Genomic DNA, 19870 nt, shown 5'->3' with positions numbered 1-19870 from the left:
CCGGGGGGGTGGAGCCGTCTAGCGCGCCGTGCTCCACCCCCTGCCTCGCGGCGCCGGATGTGGCGTCAGACGCACGCAGCGCCGTAAGGGCGGGGAAAGGAAAGAGCCCCGTCGCGTTGCTATGGCGACGCCCGCGTGTGGCCACTGGGCCCCGCTATCGCCATGCGCACGGCCACCCACATCGGGGCTGCGGCCACCTACAGGCAAGAAAAAATAAATAAATAAATGCAAGTCTTTAACCACAAGAACCAGAGAAGGGACGGGGGAATTTGAGAAAAGCATAATCCGCTTTATTTTTTAATTTTTTTTTATTTAAATAAGGAGAATTCTTTCATATGGAAAGAGCTAATACAATCACATATTTGAAAGGAGAAACAATAGGTACTGAAACGAGGAAAAAGGGCAATAAAGAGTGTGCCGCAACTGGCCTGGTGATTCCGTGATTCGAGTTCCGGTCCAAGTAAAAGTTTCCAAAAAATATAAACAGGTTGCACGTTACACAATTATCCATCGTCTGCCCTTTCAAATATCTGGTCTACATGAAAAGACAAAGAGAGGAAAGGCCAAAAAAAAAAAAAACAAACAAACCCAAAAAAGTACTATACAGGTCATGAGGTTAAAAGCTTTAAGGAGCACAATATCCCCTTGAGAAACAACAAATGCAATTTATACAGAACCAGAGGAAGGATTCCAGCTAAGGACAACGCCTGGAGACATGCGAAAGGGCGAGCGCCTCACTGCCGCTGCTATGATTCCCAGGGGAAGAGTCAAAGTTGTGGCTGCAGACATCTTGAGGAGCCGGGATGAGCCATGGAACCCAAGGGGGTGCCTATGGCCACTAGGAAAACGTGGTGGTCTTTGGATTAAAACAAACAAACAACAACAAAAAAAAGTCGGTGGACTGCTGCTGTCTCTTCACAGTCAGCAGCTGCACTGCTTCAGCAAAATACACCTTTCCTGTCGATGGGCCACAACTAAGCATCCTGATGCCTGTTATAAATTAATTCTTATTCACAAATGCATCTTTCTCACAAGGAGACTGGGCTGCTGTTTGTCAAAAATAACCTGCGCTACAAGGAATTAACCTGTGCTTAACCAGTCAGAAGCAAAACAAGGTTAACAAAATGCAACAGAACAAGATCTTGGCATGCAGTGGTGCTCGCTTGAAAGTGAATATAGTAGCTTGCCAGAAGGTGAGACATAGCAAAAATGCTAGGCTCGTTTTTTTTTTTTAATATATATCTATAAATACACAGGAACCACAGGGCAGCTTGTAGCTTTGCAGCATTCTTGCAAGGAAACTGTTAAATGGAGTGCCTCTGCATGAACACAAACACGGATGGAGTTCAATGGGCTGCAAACACATTCAGAGTTACTGACCACTGCACAGCCACCACAGGGCAGAGCCAGGAGCAAGTTATGGAAGATCAACATTAATACCTGCTTCACTGGTGACTGTGCTGCTTCCACTTGTCATTTAAAGATATACTGGAGCACTCCCCCCCCCTTCCTTTTTTTCTTCCCTAACCTTTTTGGTTTTTTTTTTAATTAAGAGCTAAAAGCAGGCTGAACTGGAGAGGAAAGCAGCACTGGAATGCAGCTGCTAGGCCATGAATCACTGTGTATAAGAACTGATTATACATGTGCTTCAGACCTTCAGCTGAACAATAAGCAGCAAAGTCAGCCTCTGAATATTTCTGCTTCACCCATTGTCGCTGAAAATATGGATTCCACCTCTCCCTCCCACTGCACCTTTCTTAGCAGAAGGAGCCTGCAATTTGGTACCTGATTTCCAGCCAAAGCAAAAGCAACTCGCAAAGGAATAAATCATTAGGACCCGACCGTTCAGTGGTGGAGACGGCAAGCAGAATTATCCCCCTATAAACCGTATCCATGTTCTATACATCTCCGTTCTCCTCTTCCCCAAGCTGAATTAGTATCAGCGTATCAGCACCCCGGCATTTCTGCACCTCGAGGATCAGAGAGATCACCTTTTGAGTCAAGAGCACCACAAACTGCACTAACCCTGTACCAGCTTTAAACAAACAAACAAAAATATATGTCAGAGAAGAACATTGCACCTAAGAAATTTGGGCTCTAAAACTGCTTTCCATCACACAAAACTCCTTTAAGTGAAAGGGAGCCTTGCCAACTATAGCTGACAGTCACGCAAAGGTGAGGAATGGAATGAAGCTCACATGCATTTCTTGGCCTTTCCTGCACAGAATAATTCAGACATAATATATAAATAGAGCAGTGAAACAATTACTTTTTCACCTAGACCTACAACATCAAATACGTATAAATAAATTCTAGTGTTTTATTCTGTTGGGGGAAGGAATGGAGGGGTTAAAAGAGAGAGAAGGGTGACCTTTTTCAACAGGAAGTATTGTAGTTCTGATGGCATTTACACCAGAGGGACTGCAATAACTTGTAGCTAGCAATAACCCAGTTTCTCCAACACATTTGACCATTTTAAAGTCATACAGGTGGGAGGAAAGAGGTTAGTGTCTTCGTAAAGCTTAAGTAGTGTGTCTAGAGTAGGAAAGAGATGTGAAGAGGGGGGCTCGGATAAGTCTCTTTAGCCATTACAGTTAGATTCTGGGCTGATACTAGCTAGGGCCAGCTGGGCAGAAGGATAATTAAAAAAGAAAAAACAGACAATTCTGTTGTTCATGATATTCCAAGGAAGAAAACAGAAAGGGGGTGGGGGGTGGGATGAGTTACTGGTGGAGCATCTTTGGAAAATGCTGGGAGCAGGACTAGCAGATGAGGATGCAGGTCTGGAAGATGTCTGAAGGCTGGGGAAGTATTTGTTGCTAAATCTCAAACCCTGTACTTTAAGGAGGAGACTAGAGAGATGCTGGCACACTCTGCTCTGAAGTTAAAAATCCATAAAACATGAGGAAAAAAAGAGCTTTTATTTTTCTTAAAGTACCATCCTACCCCTTTCCCTCTGGGTTCTCTGCCATGGTCAATGGGGACACCTGTGGAGAGGGGACATTACTATGTCTACGTTAGTTTAGGTTTCTAAGCTCTTTAAAGCTACTGTATAAAATTCTTATTTATACCTAGCTTAAAACTTCAAATGCATCCCTAGAAAGTTATGAAGGATCTTTCCTAGAAAGGGGGGTGGGGGAAGCAAACGAAGAAACAGGAACACCTTTCAGATCCCTTCCCAAATACATTCTTTGTTCAAAATATCTTCTTTGGAACCACCAACAAATGACTTGCTGCCACCTAGCAGAGGCAGAGGGCACAGCCAGTTAGCAAGCTATCATCTCCTCCAGAAATGAAGGTTTTTTTCCCCTCACTTCAGAGTGACCAGCCTACTTTACATTTTAAAAGAGCTAAACAACACAAACCAAGTTAGCTGAAAGTAGCTGAGTTTACTTTAGACTACTGTCAGCTGAAGGACTCCAAGCACTTTCAGGAACTTATAAGTCCATCCTAAAATCTACACACACGCACGCACACACATAAACCAAAACCAAACAACCAAAGAAGTAGTAAAAACCCAACCCCCTCCCACTGGGACCTTCCTTTCATAGATCATCAAATATTGGTAATAAAGTGTAAGGTGATGACACTGTATACACACTATATGCAACTGCGTCAAAAGTAAAGAACCCTTTGCTGTTCAACTGGGGAAGGAGAGTAAAAGGATGATTCCACACTGCCTCTGTAACCATGCACTTCCAACAAAAAAAAAAAAAAAAAAAAAAAAAAAAAAAGGAGGTTCCAAGTGTGCGAAAATGGCTGCTTTGCAAAGGGGTTCCCTTACCAATGCGTTTCTATGCAAATTTTACAAAAGGCCATGAGTTAGAGGAACAGAAAGCAGTATCTAGGGAAAAAGGAGAAGAGCAAAGCTTCGGAGTACAACCCCAAGGGATAAACACAATATAGAACAAGTCTCAGGAGACACAAAGAATTAGAGCGGCCAAGGTAGGGAGCATAAGAGAGAGCATCACAACTACAAAAAGTAGTCCATACAGACCCGTTGGCTCTAGCCAACTCTTCTGACCCATGCACAGTAAAGAGATTTTTTTCTTAACAGATTTTACATTTTGTAAATCTATGATTTACATTTTGTTGTGTGTTTGGCAGTCACTAAAAAATCCCAAACCCACAAACAAAACCAAAACCTAGATCCAGATGAGCTTGCAACAGAAATTTGGTGGGTTTTTTTTTCCTTAAAACGAAAATGCGACATTTTGTTGTGCACAGAGCACCCCAAAGCTACAATTAAAAGTGGTGCAAGTTTCAAGATTAATGCACTGATCTACTATATACCTTTAGTACATATTTACTTCTAATGCAAGCACAGCTTCTAGCTTAAAACAAAAATACGGAAAAATTAATGAATGCCATAACTGTCCTGTTTTTTTAAATCAAATAATCTGAAAGGCTAAATCATCTGGGGAAAAATATACCCAAACTCACTCAATTTAGAAGTCATGATTCTCAACATAGCACAGAACCATATATAAAACTAAGCAGAGTTTTGTCAGAACGTAATTTTATCCGAAGGGAATTCTTTTCTGGAAGCAGAAAGAAGGGGGCGTGAAATAAGAGAACATATAAAAGTTCTGCTATAAACAAAGATATAGCTTTTTTGTAAAAACCTCAGCTGCCTTTAAAATGAAAAACCTCAAACTAACCCCTCTCCCCTAGTTGCCACTCTGCTGAGACAGAAGTAGGGAAGGAGAAGGATGGGCTTTGTTTTTTTTCCCGGCTCCGGGTGGAGGGGGCGTGGGGGGGGTGGGGGGGGGGGTGTCGGATAAAATGGCTCGAGCCACTTAAAAGTCACATCGTTGGTTTGTTTTAAAGCAAGCAGGTCAATGTCATATCCACTGTTTTAAGCTGCTTTGTTGGGAGAGGGGCTTGGATGATGTCACTGTAGTCAGTCAATATGGGGCAGGGAGTAGATCTGGCGAGATTTTCAGGAGATCCAGTGGGCTCCAGTCTAAGCTGCAGTGCCTCTCAGACAGCAGGACCAGCTGGGCATCGGAGGTGCTCCTAGGCCTTGCTTTCCTCCACTTTGACTGCCTGAGGTTTGATCGCTCCCGTGCGCACTGGCTTCATCTGGTTTGTGGAGGCTGTTTCTTGCAGCTTTACTGCTCCCAGGTTGGCTTTATTTTCATCCACCCGCTGCTTTGCCTTTTGACATACAGAAACAAAGCATTAGCTAGCACAGAGACCTCAAGCCAGATATAAAAAAAACCAAACTGTAACCATCATTCATGCAAGACATCAAATTTGCTCCAAAACCCAGGTATTTCGTCTATTCTGTCACCCTTTGCTGTCCCTAAAACACCTCACATGTAAGGATCTCAAAGGATCTCACAAGTCGCAATGCAAATAACCCATAAAAATTCAACAACCACCAACACGGACACTGTAAAACAGGTAATCCTCTAATTTTTCCTGACTTTCAAATCACACAGCATTACTCTTGGACTCAGTATAACACCCACCCACTCCCCCTGCAGGGAAAGTAACAGCTCCCACATACAGCAGCTTCAGTACACAATCTTTCTCCCCCTCCTCTTAAGTCCAAGGCCCAAGCGTGACAGTGTAGAAAAGCAGATACTGTTGGGTCAAACAAATTACTGATCTACACTACCTGTTGTACATAGTGTCCTTGCACAGAGCCCATACTAACTGCTGGTCCAGCCGGCTTCCCGCTTGGGCTGGCAGAGCTAGGCCTGGAAATCGAAGAGTCGACAACATTCATGGAGTAAATTCTACAATGGAATGAGAACCTTATTCATGTGTGAAAGAAAAAAAAAAAGACAGCAGAAAACAGCAGTAGACAGAGGACGAGTCTGCTGTGCAGATCAGTGAGCTCCCCAGCCCAAAAGACAACATATGTCAACATGAAAAAAAAAAGACAACATAATTGGTTAACAGAAAAAAAATGAAGTAACTGCATGTCCCAAAAGGCTTAATGACCTGAAGGGTTGGTATGTCTAGACATTAGCCCTTCTCATCTTGAGAGGACCATGCTGGAAACTAAAACGTTTATTCAGTGATCCTTGAATTTTCCACCTTAACAAGGAACACACAAAAGCATACACCAATTCCAATTTCTCTTTCAGACTCAGTAAATAACTTTAAGCACTTCCCGTAAGCACAAAGGGCCAAGTCAGGTACATGCTGGCCCACACCCAAAAATTAAAGCCACGATCATGGATTTTGATACAAGTATTTGACTACAGTAAGCACATTCTACACGTGAAAACCCAAGTATATCTTGTACAGGGATGATGAGGGAACATTACTTCATCCCCACTCTGACTAGAGAGGCCAAGTTCTGTAAATATTTTACCTGTACGTATGTGGTGCTGGTACAGACCCTCCGGAGGACATACTCTGTTTACCATCGGAGAAATGAAACCCTTTCATTTCCATTTGGGAGGACTACAGAGGAAAACGAGTGAGAGAGAGTATATCACCGTTGCATTCACGAATCACTCATTACTTCATAAAACACTTAAGCCAAATCTTTGCCCTTCTACCCATTGTGCCCATTAAAAGAAGAAACATTTTTCAGGTGAAGGGAGGCTTGTAAGTGAAATAACCTGCTTATATTAAACCAACAAGCCAGCAGCACAAGCAAATACAGAACCTGGAAGTTAACTGCTGTGCTCTCTCTCCCCTATAATAAACAAATTTATGATATGAATCCATCAAACCAGACATGACATTAATATACCTACTCAAATGGACAAGCTTCACAACAGTGTGAAATATCTGGGCAGTATTCCAACTGTGTCTGGAGCTCACCACCCCTCAAGCATTCTGGGGAAACCTGTGTAAACATGTAATAAAACTGGAGACTCCAAACTGGATCAAGGCAGGATGTGGCTCCCTGGAAACAGAATGATGACCAGCAGCAAAACCTGAAAAACTGCTGGCCTGTGCTTTGGAGATGAGGGGAAAAGGGCTCCTTCAATTTAACACCAATCTTTGGCTTTGATATTTAAGGATCCCAAACAAGCCATTCTCCCCTTTAACAAGCAAGATCAAGGGGTGAAACTTCAATGCAGTAGGGGTTAATAAATGCCAAGATGAACACGCGGGAGTTAATCCTTACCTCCCTGCTGGTAGCAAGAACAGAAGGCTGGGATCCAGGAGGGAGGATTCTTCGGGGAGCTCCTACAGGCAGGTTTTGCCCCTGAGGGAGCTGGATGGACTGTGGTAGAATTAGGGGCTGCTGGCCAGAGCCGTAGCGGGGCAGAGGAAGCTGGGAGCCAGGCACAGGCATTGTTAGCTGTGTGATAAGGACATGTAGTTACTTAACGGCAGTAAGAGTCTTGTGTTTGACACGCTGTCTCCTAATACCCTGAAAGCACAGCATTGCTAAAAGGAAGCTCACCAACAACACGGTCTGGCACAGAATAAATGCAAATCAGTGTAACAGAGGGACTTTCACACTGAAATGCATGTTCTGGTAGTGCTGCCAACACCCTATCAGCTGGGCTTTCCACATGGCATCAAATTAACATAACTGCACTCAGACACAGCGCTTTCCTCCTTGCCTAGAACCTTCATCCAGTTCTTCAGTCTTCCTCATGGTCACTGCATGAGTGTGTTTTCTCTTGATATGATGGCAACATCAGACAGCTCAGTGTCAGGTGTTTTGTTTGCAGCTTTCATACCCAAACCAGAAAGTCTGCTACACATGCACGCCAAAGCATTCTGGGGGCTGGACCTCCACAGTAAGTGACGCTGACCTCAGCAATATGTTCTGAAGTGAGCTTCAAACTGATGATGGTAACAATTAAGAGTAATTTTAAAAAAAATGCAACTCAGGATTTAAGAGCCTCCTGTTCGCCCCAATTCATCTGGCAGTTCTCACAATTGCTGTATTTGGGAGGTTCTATGACACCACTTTGTAATAAAAAAAAAAAAAGTCTAAAGCTGACACAAGAGACCAAGTTAATAGCTTATGATGGAATAAAGCATTTCTTCAGATATTTAGTTTACCTCTGTGTTTTCCTCAGCTAAGTGACTTTCAGGATTAATTCTTTATTTTTAAATCAGTCACAATGTAAAAATCCCACTTGAAACAAAAAATAAACCTTAACATGTTGCACAAAAATAAATGTAAGATGAGTTTAATAGAAGTATCAAATTTCTCCAGAGAATCAGAACATGTGTCCACAAATACAGCTATGCTCACAGTATGATTCAATGTCTTTATCTGAACCATGCTTTACAAAAACTTTTTCACACAATGGAATTCTTGTTAAGATGATCAGCAGAAGTTGCAAATAAAACCTGGATAACAAATAAATTGAGAAGACAGATGAGCTTTTAATAAAAGGTCCTAGTTACCCTGGAAGCTGAGTTACATCTGGAAACAACTGCGATTCAGCTCTCAGAAGAGGTACTTTTAAGACAACTGTTGCATCATGGCCTCCTACGCATGAAGCACTGCAAGGTTTGATCTACATGAAACATCTATGTTGAGGGCAAGGACTTCCAAGTTACAAAATGACATCTCAGCAGGGACAGACATTTAATTAGCAAGAATCTCATTAAATAAGGTGCTGCATGTTTGAAACAATGGTTCACAGAACAGCGCCTCTTGGGGAATTCTTTTGCCTCTTTACAAACAGCTTAGTTCACACAAACACATAACTTGGCACAAACACTAGTTTCAACACAGTCTCAGAAACAAGTGGCTGTGAAAAAGCCTGGACAAGGGAGTGGCTTGCAAGCCCTGCTCCTAACCTGTGTAAGCTGAGAGTCCATCATCTGGGAAGCTCCCATACCAGCCGCCTGGTTTATCTGGCCTTCATAAACCAGCGTCTGGCTTCCATTCATGGGCTGATAGGGGGACCCAGACTGGGTTTTCACCACCTCCAAAGGCTGCATGCCTGGGAAGGCGGAATACGGAGGCTTCAGAGCAGTGCCTCCTGTCAGGACCATGGTGCTCGGCTGAGACAGACTGGGGTGCATATACACCTGAGACCTGGAGAAGAAAAATACACTCAAGTCATTATGCAGGAAACCTTTGGAGACTATACACACACACACAACTCTGCCAAGCCATATCTGGCCTGCCATCAGCAAGCAGTTCTCTGACTCTACTACATTGACAGCTTAGAAATAAGCTGTGATGCCACCTTCCATTTTAGTTATAAGGGGTTTTACTTCCACTTTTCAGCCCTTACAACCACGTCCTTGTGTTGCAGGAATATTCAACAGAATGACATTGTGTCCTATCCAAAATTTATCTATCAATTACCTGCACAATAAGCTCTGGATTAATAGTAAGGGAGAATTCAGGTTACCAGAAGTCTGCAGCAATTTTGCAAACAGGAAAGAATCAGAAGTTACAGATTCAAATAGCTCTAGCAAAATAAGGGTTTTTTTTAAACCTCAATGTCCGTTTTTGTGGCCTTGAAGGACTATTCTGATCATTCACTCTCATCTCATGCAGGAAAGGCGGGGTACAGAGTATGACTCCCACAGTCAGCCCAATTCTGAAGTGGATGTCTCATTCCTTCGATTCTAGTAAGCAGTTCCTGTAGCCAAGTACTGTTGCTGTTACACTTGCGTTTGATTTCCTAATTTGAATCTTAGAATTTTTTTTCTCCAAAGTGCAGGTATTTATTCTGTTCTCGTCTTCCAGTTTGTATCTAATAAAAAGAATTATTTAATTTGCTATGCAGGTACTCAGCTCTGATCAAGCTGTCTCTTTGTCTCCCCCCGCCTAATAGTAAGCCAAATAGAGTAAGCCGTAAGCTCCAGGTTTCTCACTAAGGAGTTTGCTTGACAGCCCACAAACCTCTTCTACATCAAGGTTTGCCTCACCATTTGAAAGGGTAGGCAGAGCAACTGAATGTAATTTTCCAAGGATGGTCTTTGCCACTGCCCTACAAAGGAACAGACAGCCTTATGTGCCCTGGTATCTTTGCTCTCCACCCTGGCAACGTTACTAGGGGAAGGAAGCAGGATGTCAACAAAGGGGGAAGAGAAGACGAGTGTGGAGTATCTGATCAATGTACATGGCCATCAGGAACAGAAAAGTTCAGACCACAAGGAAATTAAAAACTGGAAGCAGTTACCTGAAGGGCTGTATGGAGCTGTACATCTCCTGGGACTGGGAAACAGGCAGACCACCCCTCAGGCCAAGCTGAGCTTGGGCCTGTAAGGATGTGTGGAGGGAAATGGGAATCTGTTGAGCAGCAGCAGCCTGCAGAATAAATTAAGATGACTGAGAGGTACAAGAAGAGCCAGAAACTCTCCCAGGCTGTTAAATCCATCAGTTTCCTCCATGAATCTATCTGCCATGACAATTACCTGTACCGCGCCTTTACCAAGCCCCTGCATCATTCCACAGAACAGCAGCACACTGGCAGGGGAAGATACTGCATAGGCACCCAAGAGGGAAGACCAGTGCCTGCAAGAGGCATTTCACGGACACATGAGGGGACCAACGTGCTACACACACAGAACAGGCACCAAAAATCCCAGCTCTCACTTGCCTGCACTCTTACCGTGATGCTCTCCCCAACCCTATTTACTAAGGCTAGGGAAATTGCTCATCAGTATCGACTGGCTGTGGAATTTACTGACAGTCACTGTACCTCACACAGACGCCTCAGCACCTGCTTCAGTTAAACCCAGTCCAAAGGCACTGGTACAAAAGGGGAAAACCCCCTCAATTCCCTCCCTTCAGTTTCACTAACCTGTGACACCCACTGGCAAGCAGCATTCAAGGAACCTAAAGGGAGCTACATCTAAGCTCCTTTGGGCTATCAGAGAGATGAGTGACTCCTCACTTCCTAAATGCCACCCTGAAGGCTCCTTGAGAAACAACTAGCTAGTTGTATTTTCCCTTACCTGTTGGTAGCTTTGCTGCTGAGGTATCGTCTGAGGGACCAGGCGAGGCTGACTTGCAAACACATGACCATCCAGATACAGGGGTGGAATATGGTTACCTGAACATCAGAGAAGGCAGGCTGTAAATTCAAGCTACAGGAAGATACAGGCACAGTACACCGCAAAGACCTGCAGGTCAAGACTATTTCCTAACTCTCAGCAACCATTTCAGCAAGTCAACACATAGTACCTATTCAGAAGAGCCTGTAAAACTCTTAAGTCCACAAACCAAAGCCAGCAACCCACTTGCAGAGAATTAATCATACCTTTTTGTAAGAGGCTAAATGTAAACCTAGGTTTCCCACCTCCACAAAAAAAGTCAGAGACACTAACAGTTCAGGAATTGGTGAGCTGCACTCTAAACTGTTCCTAAACACCAGAAACCTGCTCTGCAATTATCTCGTCTTTGCAACTAGGAGGGGCAGAAAGAGCAAACATGGTGTTTGAGACCTTCACTCAAGAGATCTAAATGCTAAAGATCTAACTAGAAAGGGCTGTGCCACTCCTGTGGTTCTGTGCAGATCTGATCTATGATTCTATGAGCCTATGATTTACAAGCAAAATTAGTGGGGGCGTGGGGAAGGACATCACCAGACTTGGAACAATCTGTTTTCCAGGTGGAACCTAGTAAGAGTCACTACAGTGGCCAACTCACTATCACTTCCGCCCAGCGTATTCCACTCCATCCTTGAATTGAAGAATGGGAAGGATAGTGCACACATGAGAGGTCCTTTGGGACCCAGGAGTCAGAGAATCCAAGTACATTTCCTTCTTCCAGATGCTCTCTGTAATTATACACGCTATCTAACATGCCTGAGCTTAAGCTTTCCCTCTAACTCAAAGATAGCAACACCTTCCCATATCCTGGGGTTTTGCAAACTGTAAGCAAGTTGTTATTATGTACAAAGAGCAGAAGGTGCTCAGAACTTGTCTTAAATAGCAAAATGAGCAGACAAATGGTTGATATTGATATTGGGACTGTTGAAGTCTCTCAGCCATAGGTTTCTTCACTTCCCTTCTATTCTATTGAGCACACAGTGAAGGGTAAGCAGGATCTATTGAGACATCACAGAGACTTGCCGCAACGCAGGGAAAGTGGTTCTTGTGCTAAGTTTATACCAGTCACATGCAAGTAACATTCTCCAAAGTGGGGAGACGGTCCCTCTTTCTGTCTTGCCTCAGTTGTTGTTAAGAATCTGTTAAATACCAGCCAGCTACTTTACATGGAAGCTCTTCTCACCATGCTCTTGTTTACTAGAATCTGAAGACGATTCCTAGATACCAACCAGACAATGCAAATACTGCTGCCACAGTTTGCAGGTACCTGGAATAGATGCAGAAGGTGCTACGGACGCCACAGGCATAGGAGGCATAGAAACTCCACCAAAAGAGCTGTAGCTGACACCATTGGAAGCTCCAACACTGGAAGGAGGCTGGATGCCTGAGCCTGCGCCTCCTGGGGAGTTCTGTTCTGGTAAACTAGGAGAGTTTTCCCACGCTTTACGAGCAGACTCCATCTATAGAAACGAAGGACAATAACTACAGACAGTTCAAATGGGGAGGAACATACTGAAACCTAGAGTTGCTCATCTATGACCTATTAGTTCAAATTGAATCTAGTCACAGCAGGAAACCGGCAGGTCTCAAGTCAAGGGGTTTCACACCAATTTCCAATGGGCAAGCATCCTTCACTCAATCCCCCTTGGTATATGCTGAGCTTTTTGGGTTTGAGGTAGCGGTGTTTTTTGGTTTGGTTTATTTTGGGTTTTTCTGTTGTTGTTGCTTGTATATTTGGGGCTTTTTGTTTGCTCTGGGGTGTTTTTTGCCCCACCCCCCCCCTTTTTTTTCTTCTTTAAACCATCAGGCACCTAGGATCCCTGACCAGCCGCCTTACTCAGCTACTGAAATAGTAGGAAAGCTCTGCTGCATTTGTTCTACAATTGGTGAGCACTTCAGCATCCAGGACTGCTGAAACACACACCTTCCACCCATGCTAAATAGCATATATGCACAACTTTTACAGAAGCTAATTAAAGATTTAGCAGTACTTAACAAAACCCTCTGTGAAAGATCTCTCCATCCTCACTACTCTGGCCACGGAGACGTGGCATCCACACCTAGGACAAACACACATGCCAGCTTGCTTACCTTAAGAGTAAGGTCTGCAGTGGGGAAGGACATTGGGTTCAGGCCAATGCACCGCTGGAGGTGATGATCTCTTCGTAGAATGGGAATGGACTGCGTTAACCCTGCCTGAGGTGAGATTCGTAAATGGTGAATACTTCATAAACTCTTCTGAGAATGTCATGAGCTACCAAGGCTGACAGAGCTTCAGCTGGCAACTCTAGCAACTACACCCCCAAAGGATTCAATCCTCAGTGGTACTGCAGGAGTTAAGCACCACACTCAACCGTGATCTATTCTGCTGTTGGAATAAATGACGATTCAGTGATGTGCAATGACATCCTCCGTATCAAGTTACACCAGCTTCCACTTAAGCATCAATTTGACCCAGTAACTTCAATTTGCAGAAGAGTTCCCCTGCCTGTCCCATATTTGGAACTTACCTAAATTTCAGGCAAAACCTGTTTCCGAAAGAGCACTTCTGAAAATAAACACCCTTTAACACAAACCACCAAAATCAAACAGCCTACAAACTTGAAGACATTTCAAAAGCCGCTTTGTGAGCTTCTCACATTGCTGTCCACAGCTGAGCTACAAGCTGGGCTGTCAGTGTGCTCACTCTTTCACATATAATAATGAAATACCCAGATGGCTGGAATAAGCTAGGAAACCTCCAAAAGGACCCAACTTGTCAAATTTAGTTCTCTGCCTTGCTGTGGCAGATGAGACCTTCTGAGGAAGCTGGCAGTCCGGGCCTAAGAACACCACTATCCACGTCATGTCCATTACCAGCACTCTTTTGTGTCTCATAGAAGGAGAATGGTGATCTCGGATCTACAATACCTCTTGCTTTACCCAGGTCACTGAATGATAATGGAGTTGCTCCCTATGTCACTGCTGAGCTAGTGATGCTTATTTCATCAAGGGTACCTTGAGGGCACAGATTTCCATTATGGATTTTAGTCACATGTGCTGCCTAAGCATTAAGTGTGAAGTCAACTGCAAAGAAATATGCTTGCTCTCTTTGGAAGTATCTGAGGTTTAACTAAGGGAAGATCTCCAATGAATCAATGCCAAAAAAAAAAAAAGAAAAAAAAAGAAATACTTACATTACTGGCCAAGGCATCCTGCAATTTGGTGACAGGGTTAGCTGCAGTGCCAGAGGCAGAACCAGGTGGCAAGCTGAAGTCAGAGTCCTGAAAAATCAAAACACACGAAATTCAAATCCAAGTCCAACGGCCACCTGTCTGCTTCTCATGGTTAATGACTTTAGCCTGATTCACGACACTAGAAACTAAAGACTGTCCTCCAGTAAGCCTTGCTGGAAGAGAACAAAAAGACACTTCTCATCACTCCAGGCAACCCCCAGAGGCACACAAAGACGTAGATGGCCATAATTTTGTCCTTCACCTCTGTTACCACCCCAGCTGGTCCTTGGGACAATATTTCCAAGAAGATATTACATGTTTGCCAAAACATCTCGAGTACCTGGTTTGTGTCAGTAACGAAATCTAAGTCAAATCTACAGCTGGAAGCTTGCTCTAAATAATCCTTCTGCCTCAAACCACCTTTCATATCTCAATAAGCTCAAACCACCAAGAAGATAAAATTAAATTCAATCCTCACTTTAGGATTTACTCCAAATTCAATGGGTGGCACAGGAAGTACGGAATCCACGTGAATTTCCACCCCATTAACAGGGGGAATATTCCCTTCCAGCCGTTCCGTTCCCTCCGAACCCTTTCTGTTTTTCAGGGAGCGTTCGTTGCCGATTGGTCCAGGCTTGTGTTCCTTGTTCTGTCCTGAGCCTTGATCTGAATCCTTAACAGGAAAGCAGAGAGGCTGAGACACAAAGACTGAATAACTCAATCTCAGGCCTTAAAAATGCTATCAAGAACAACACAACCACTTCACAAGGTCTCTCACTATGTGCTCTGGCTTGGCTGCAAATCCAGATTACCTTTTTATCAGATTGCTTCTGCACTTGCTCCTTCTGGCAGTCAGGCTTTGGGTCCACCAGGCCAGCCCCATTCATCTCCTCTGGTTTGAGGGTGCCATATGGAGAACTGCGCTGAGAGGAGGTAGCGGAGGATTCCCGAGACTCCGCGCTCAAGTCAATGCCACTATCCCCCTGGCTGCCTTTAAAACCCTGCTATGCAAAGCACGAAATGTGTTAAAGCCCCGGACTCCGACCCAGCTCCACGAAGGAGGAAAAAAATCCCAGAAAACAGCAAGACCACATCATGTCCCCTTTTCAAATCACATTCTTAGTTAACTGCAAAGGAGTTGGGCCTGACCTGCAGTGTCCCTTGGCTGCTGCTTCAGCTCTACACAACCCTGAGAGAGGTTAACCAATGCACCAACCGGACCATGGCTTTAGAATAAGGAAAGAGCGCCCCACACAGCAACTAGGCTGAGATTGCCAACCTCATTTCACTTGTGACCCAAACCAGATTTGAACTCTGGTCTCCAGAGGTGAAGCATTCAGGAATCTCTTCCGCCCTCCCTGCATTAAGGCTACAGCTACACACTGCTCACAGGCATGAGGCACACAAACATGACCTATGGGATTCCACCATCCTCAACCACACTCTACGTCCAGTTAGGAGCATAATCCTGGAAAAGCTCTACCAGCTATTCCAGATTTATACCCACATGTAACACCAAGCAGCACCTGGCTGTCTAGGCCAAGATTTGAGCAGCATCAAGCTAAAAATCAGAACTGCAAAGAGAGTTTAAAATTGCACGAGCAGAGCTGAGAGTTGCGAAGCACAGATGGAGCAATGAGAAGCATAAGCCACCTACGTTAATATTTTATACACACTATACCTGAACGGCACATTGGGTGCCACTTACCTCAGTGGTGCTAGATTCAGTACCATTGAAGGTATTTACAGGCTTGCTCCAGGAATCACTGCCAGGCGACTGAACAGAAAGAGCTGGAAGGAAACAGAGAGTAGGGTTCACCTACTTGAAACACAACTGTGAGCACACCTTGTACACTGTGTATGTTACACTATTAACTTTCCATTTCTAGACACGAGATAGGATATTTTCACCGCCTCAGAAAGCTAGTGTTGCCCAATCAGCTGAGATATGACACAGCACTGAGAATACAGGGTATGGAGAGCAAGGATAGAGAACAGGGAAGAAATTTCTTAGGGAACATGAAAACAACAGGAGAAAGAAAGGGCAGAGATAGAAACAAGGGAGGTGCTAGCTATTCAGTGCTAGAGGATGAGAAAACAGAGGAAGGCAAAATAAGAAAATGGCTGAAGTAGATCTAGCCTAATGGGCTAGAAAATGCTATATAGTTGGACCTTGATATTACACAAAGACTCAAGAAATAGATTAGGAGACTGACATGGTCAACAACAGGAGGAAGATGGTTGAACAGTACAACTCTGAACAGATGCTACTCCAGACGTCTGCTAGCTCCCCTCCCACTTCCAGCATCAGACAAGAAAAGGTTGTTTTCTCTTAAGCACAGACACCCTGTCCTTCCTGCACACACCAGAGGATTCCCTAGCTCTGTGAAACACGTCAGAAGAAATAGACCCAAACTTACCTGGGCTGTTGCTCTCCCAGATCTCTGTGCCCAGGCTGTTTCCAGACACTGTTACATCACTCTGCTCCAAGCACAAGCTGTTCTGCTTCTTAGCAAATCGAGGAGGAATGCGAGACTGAAGGACGCGGGCCTTAGCTGGCGCCTGAGAGAGAAAAGGCACAGGCTGTATGACCTGTCACTGCACTGGGCTTACACAGCCTGCTCCTGGCAAGTTCAAACCCTGGATTTCTAAATGCTGTAATGTGAAAAGTCCCTAACTCATGTAACGGGAGCGTACAAATTCTGACACCCCCTCCTCTTTTTTTTTTTTCCTTTTCTTTTTTTTTTCCCCTTTTTTCTTCAAATGAACCCTGTGGCTACTGGGAGGTTCCCCCAGTCTAACAAGACAGTGAAAAAAGCTGCCTTCAGCCTTTTTAACACTACAACAGACTTGCTCTGCTTAACTCCTCTCCTTTACTCCAGCTACGGTAAGATCAATTAATAATTTCACTATACAGAGACGGCTCTTTCACGGAGCCAGGATCCGAATAGAAAGAGAAACATATCTGCAACTGCAAGACCTTTGCCACTGCACATTCACACATTGTCTTCAGCTTAATTTTAAAAACGCCAAGCACCCAGGCTTTTATAACTTTGCTCACAAGACTCTCTGGACCTACCACAAGCCCTCCTTGTCAGGAAGCACTTTCCACCGATGCTTTTCATTTGCATTCAGTCCTCCAGATTTCACTACGTCTCCTTTCATGTCAAAATATTCTTTTATCCCTCTACAATTTGCAGTTGTCCAGTACATGTAGACAAATGCACCCCTCCTAAACATTACTTAACTAAGATATCCACACTGCAGTCTTAAATCTTTCTTGTAAATCAACTCCTTTATCCTATTATGAACATGAAATTGTCAGTGCTTCTTCCAGTTTGTTAATTTCTTTCTGGTCATGTGCCCAGACACAAACATAACACCCTGGCAAGGAAGCTATCGCACCCTACTCTAGCAGTAACGTATTGCTGACACAGCAAGAGTGCAGAGGTCCTCCTCCACTGCTCACTGCTGTCCAATATCCCACCAACTACAGCCAGCAACTGGCTTAGTGAGCCAAGCCACTTTGGATGAGGGATCACTTTAGAAAACCCTCCTTAACTCACCAGTAACAATTCTGCTAGAAAACAAGAACAGTCAGAAATCTAACCATCCATCCTTTTCAGATCGATAGCCCCTGCCCATCAAAGCCAAAATACGCTACCTGGGCCTAAGACAGGATTTGCCCTACCTTGGCCAAATACATGTTTTTCTGCTCATCCAAACACTTTTTGGGGCCCTGTTCCTCTGACTGCAGTCCAAACAGCTTATCGCATTAAGCTTTTTCTGCCCCCGACTCCTCACCTGAGCAGCCTGCTCCTTCTTCCTTCGCTCCTCTTCCAGCAAACGACGCTGCTTTTTAGTAAGAACCTCAATGAAGCCTTCACCTGCCATAGAACCTACTTCATTCTCTTCTGCTGTGTTTGACACCCTATTATCAATGATGGTACCTGAACAAAGCATATATGGGGAAGAAATTGTTCATGTGTGAATGCATATAACGCTTTATAATTGCGCTAATTTAAAGAGCGTATTCCAAATAGGACCCACGCTACTGACAAACCAGTTCACCCAGCAGCACTGCACCTATGATTTGAAAACTAAGCCACGGTAGTCTGTTGACATCTACCAGTCACTTTACCCTGCAGGGCTTTGCTCTCCTCTGCTTCAAAATGAGTGCGCTCCAGCTAGGAGAGCTAGGAGAGCTTGGGAGCATGAGCTGTGCGGTAACTCGGGTAACTTTAGGTGTAGTATCAGTTGAAACAAAGCTCGCACCTTTCCAAATACTAGCAAGGACAAAGCAGGCACAGGCACTTTTGAAAACACACCCATTTTGGATGTAAAACCCATTCTGGGTGTAAAACCTCAGTTCTACGAATGGCAAAAAGCTGAGTCATGCCCTGATGCCAATGGTTTCAGAGATACCAATTTCTTGCCTCCATGCCGTGAGCTCAGACTCAAATTCCTCACTCTGTACGCTCTTTCAACTTCCTTCACAGAACATAAGATATTTTGAGCTCGAAATTTAACGCCTTAGAAATATGGAAAAGCCTCCTTTCTCTGTAAAACCAAAGTTTCTATAGAAGAAACATTAGAGAGACTGTCAGATCTGGCTCAAAGTTTGGGTTTAAAATTTAAAACCATCTTTGTGTTCCATGTTTTTCCTATTCAGATACACTTTTGTTTGTGTAAGTAAATGGGAAGTAATCTAACCTGGTATTTAACATTACACTGGATTCAATCAGCCTGGCTTGAAGTCACCACAATGTATTATCCCTTTCAAGAAACAAATGAATTAAGCCACTCACTTCCATAACTCAGTTCAAACTGTGACAAGGCCTCTCCCTTCTCGCTTGCTCTTTGCACAGTGGATTTGGGCTCCTTCTCTGTCTTTTTACCTGGCCCCTCAGCACTCTCTGAGTTGGCATGGGAAGCCCTCTCCAAGCTGTAAATGGAGTGGCTGCTCCCACCACTGGTGTTGCCAAGGCCCCCTCCTTCTTCTGGAGATCTACAAGGAAAGAAGGAACAGGAATTAGATTTGTCACTAGAAGATGAGTAAAAGTAGCAAGAAGAAAACATATGTGCTGTATTTTCTTTGCCAGGTTTCTAATCACATCTCATCCTTCCCCAGCCTTTGCTCAACTGAAGCAGACGTTAAATTCTGAGCACGCAGCCCGTGACAAGGGTATTACTGGGGAAGTGGGATGGAAACAGAACAATACCTGAACTCATGAGTCACCCAACATGCCACCCCCGCAAGAACCTAATACCCCAGCTTGTCCCCATGGGAAGGGCTCTGTGCTTCTGTACAGTGTTTCCTACCCTCCTAAGACACTGCTCTAACAGCTCCCTTGGTGCTCTTTGCAATTAACACAAACTTCTTGGCAAGCACCAGATGAGGGAAAGGGAGATGGGGAGAGGCTGACAACATTGAGAAAAAAAACAAAACAGCTTTTCCATTTTGTTTCCCCGACATGTTTTTTACCCCTTTGATCACCATCCACACATCATTCCCCAGCATTCAACTCACAAAAAAGACGGGGGGGGAAGTTTCCCCCTTCGCTTCCTTTCCCTTTTCCACCTGCATGCGTCTTTCCAGACATCAGCTCTCCCCTCATTTCCATATAAACTAGTATTAGTTATTACACCCAGGAATTGGGGGACATGGGTCAAAAGAGGACAGAAAAAAAAGAACAAGT

At 44.2% G+C, this 19870-nt stretch overlaps 1 protein-coding gene across 1 annotated transcript in view; it reads right to left on the bottom strand.

Annotated features, from left to right (window-relative positions):
• Positions 1-4611: 4611 nt before the first annotated feature.
• PRRC2B (proline-rich coiled-coil 2B) overlaps positions 4612-19870 on the bottom strand; it is a 33368-nt gene continuing 18109 nt past the window's right edge. The window contains exons 16-31 of the mRNA XM_009892228.1: positions 18980-19179; positions 17976-18121; positions 16592-16733; positions 15880-15962; positions 14984-15175; positions 14650-14844; positions 14133-14219; positions 13048-13152; positions 12224-12416; positions 10861-10958; positions 10083-10210; positions 8743-8983; positions 7100-7276; positions 6332-6423; positions 5627-5708; positions 4612-5160 (exon numbers count right to left, since the gene is read on the bottom strand). Of these exons, the coding sequence (XP_009890530.1) occupies positions 5020-5160; positions 5627-5708; positions 6332-6423; positions 7100-7276; positions 8743-8983; positions 10083-10210; positions 10861-10958; positions 12224-12416; positions 13048-13152; positions 14133-14219; positions 14650-14844; positions 14984-15175; positions 15880-15962; positions 16592-16733; positions 17976-18121; positions 18980-19179 (2302 nt within the window). The 3' untranslated portion in view covers positions 4612-5019. The remainder of the gene's footprint in view (positions 5161-5626; positions 5709-6331; positions 6424-7099; positions 7277-8742; positions 8984-10082; positions 10211-10860; positions 10959-12223; positions 12417-13047; positions 13153-14132; positions 14220-14649; positions 14845-14983; positions 15176-15879; positions 15963-16591; positions 16734-17975; positions 18122-18979; positions 19180-19870) is intronic.

This window comes from Charadrius vociferus, unplaced genomic scaffold, assembly GCF_000708025.1.
Source record: "Charadrius vociferus isolate BGI_N301 unplaced genomic scaffold, ASM70802v2 scaffold549, whole genome shotgun sequence".
NCBI classification, from domain to species: Eukaryota; Metazoa; Chordata; class Aves; order Charadriiformes; family Charadriidae; genus Charadrius; species Charadrius vociferus.
The sequence above is the reverse complement of the archived record's forward strand: the minus strand, read 5'-3'. Positions and strand labels throughout refer to the sequence as shown.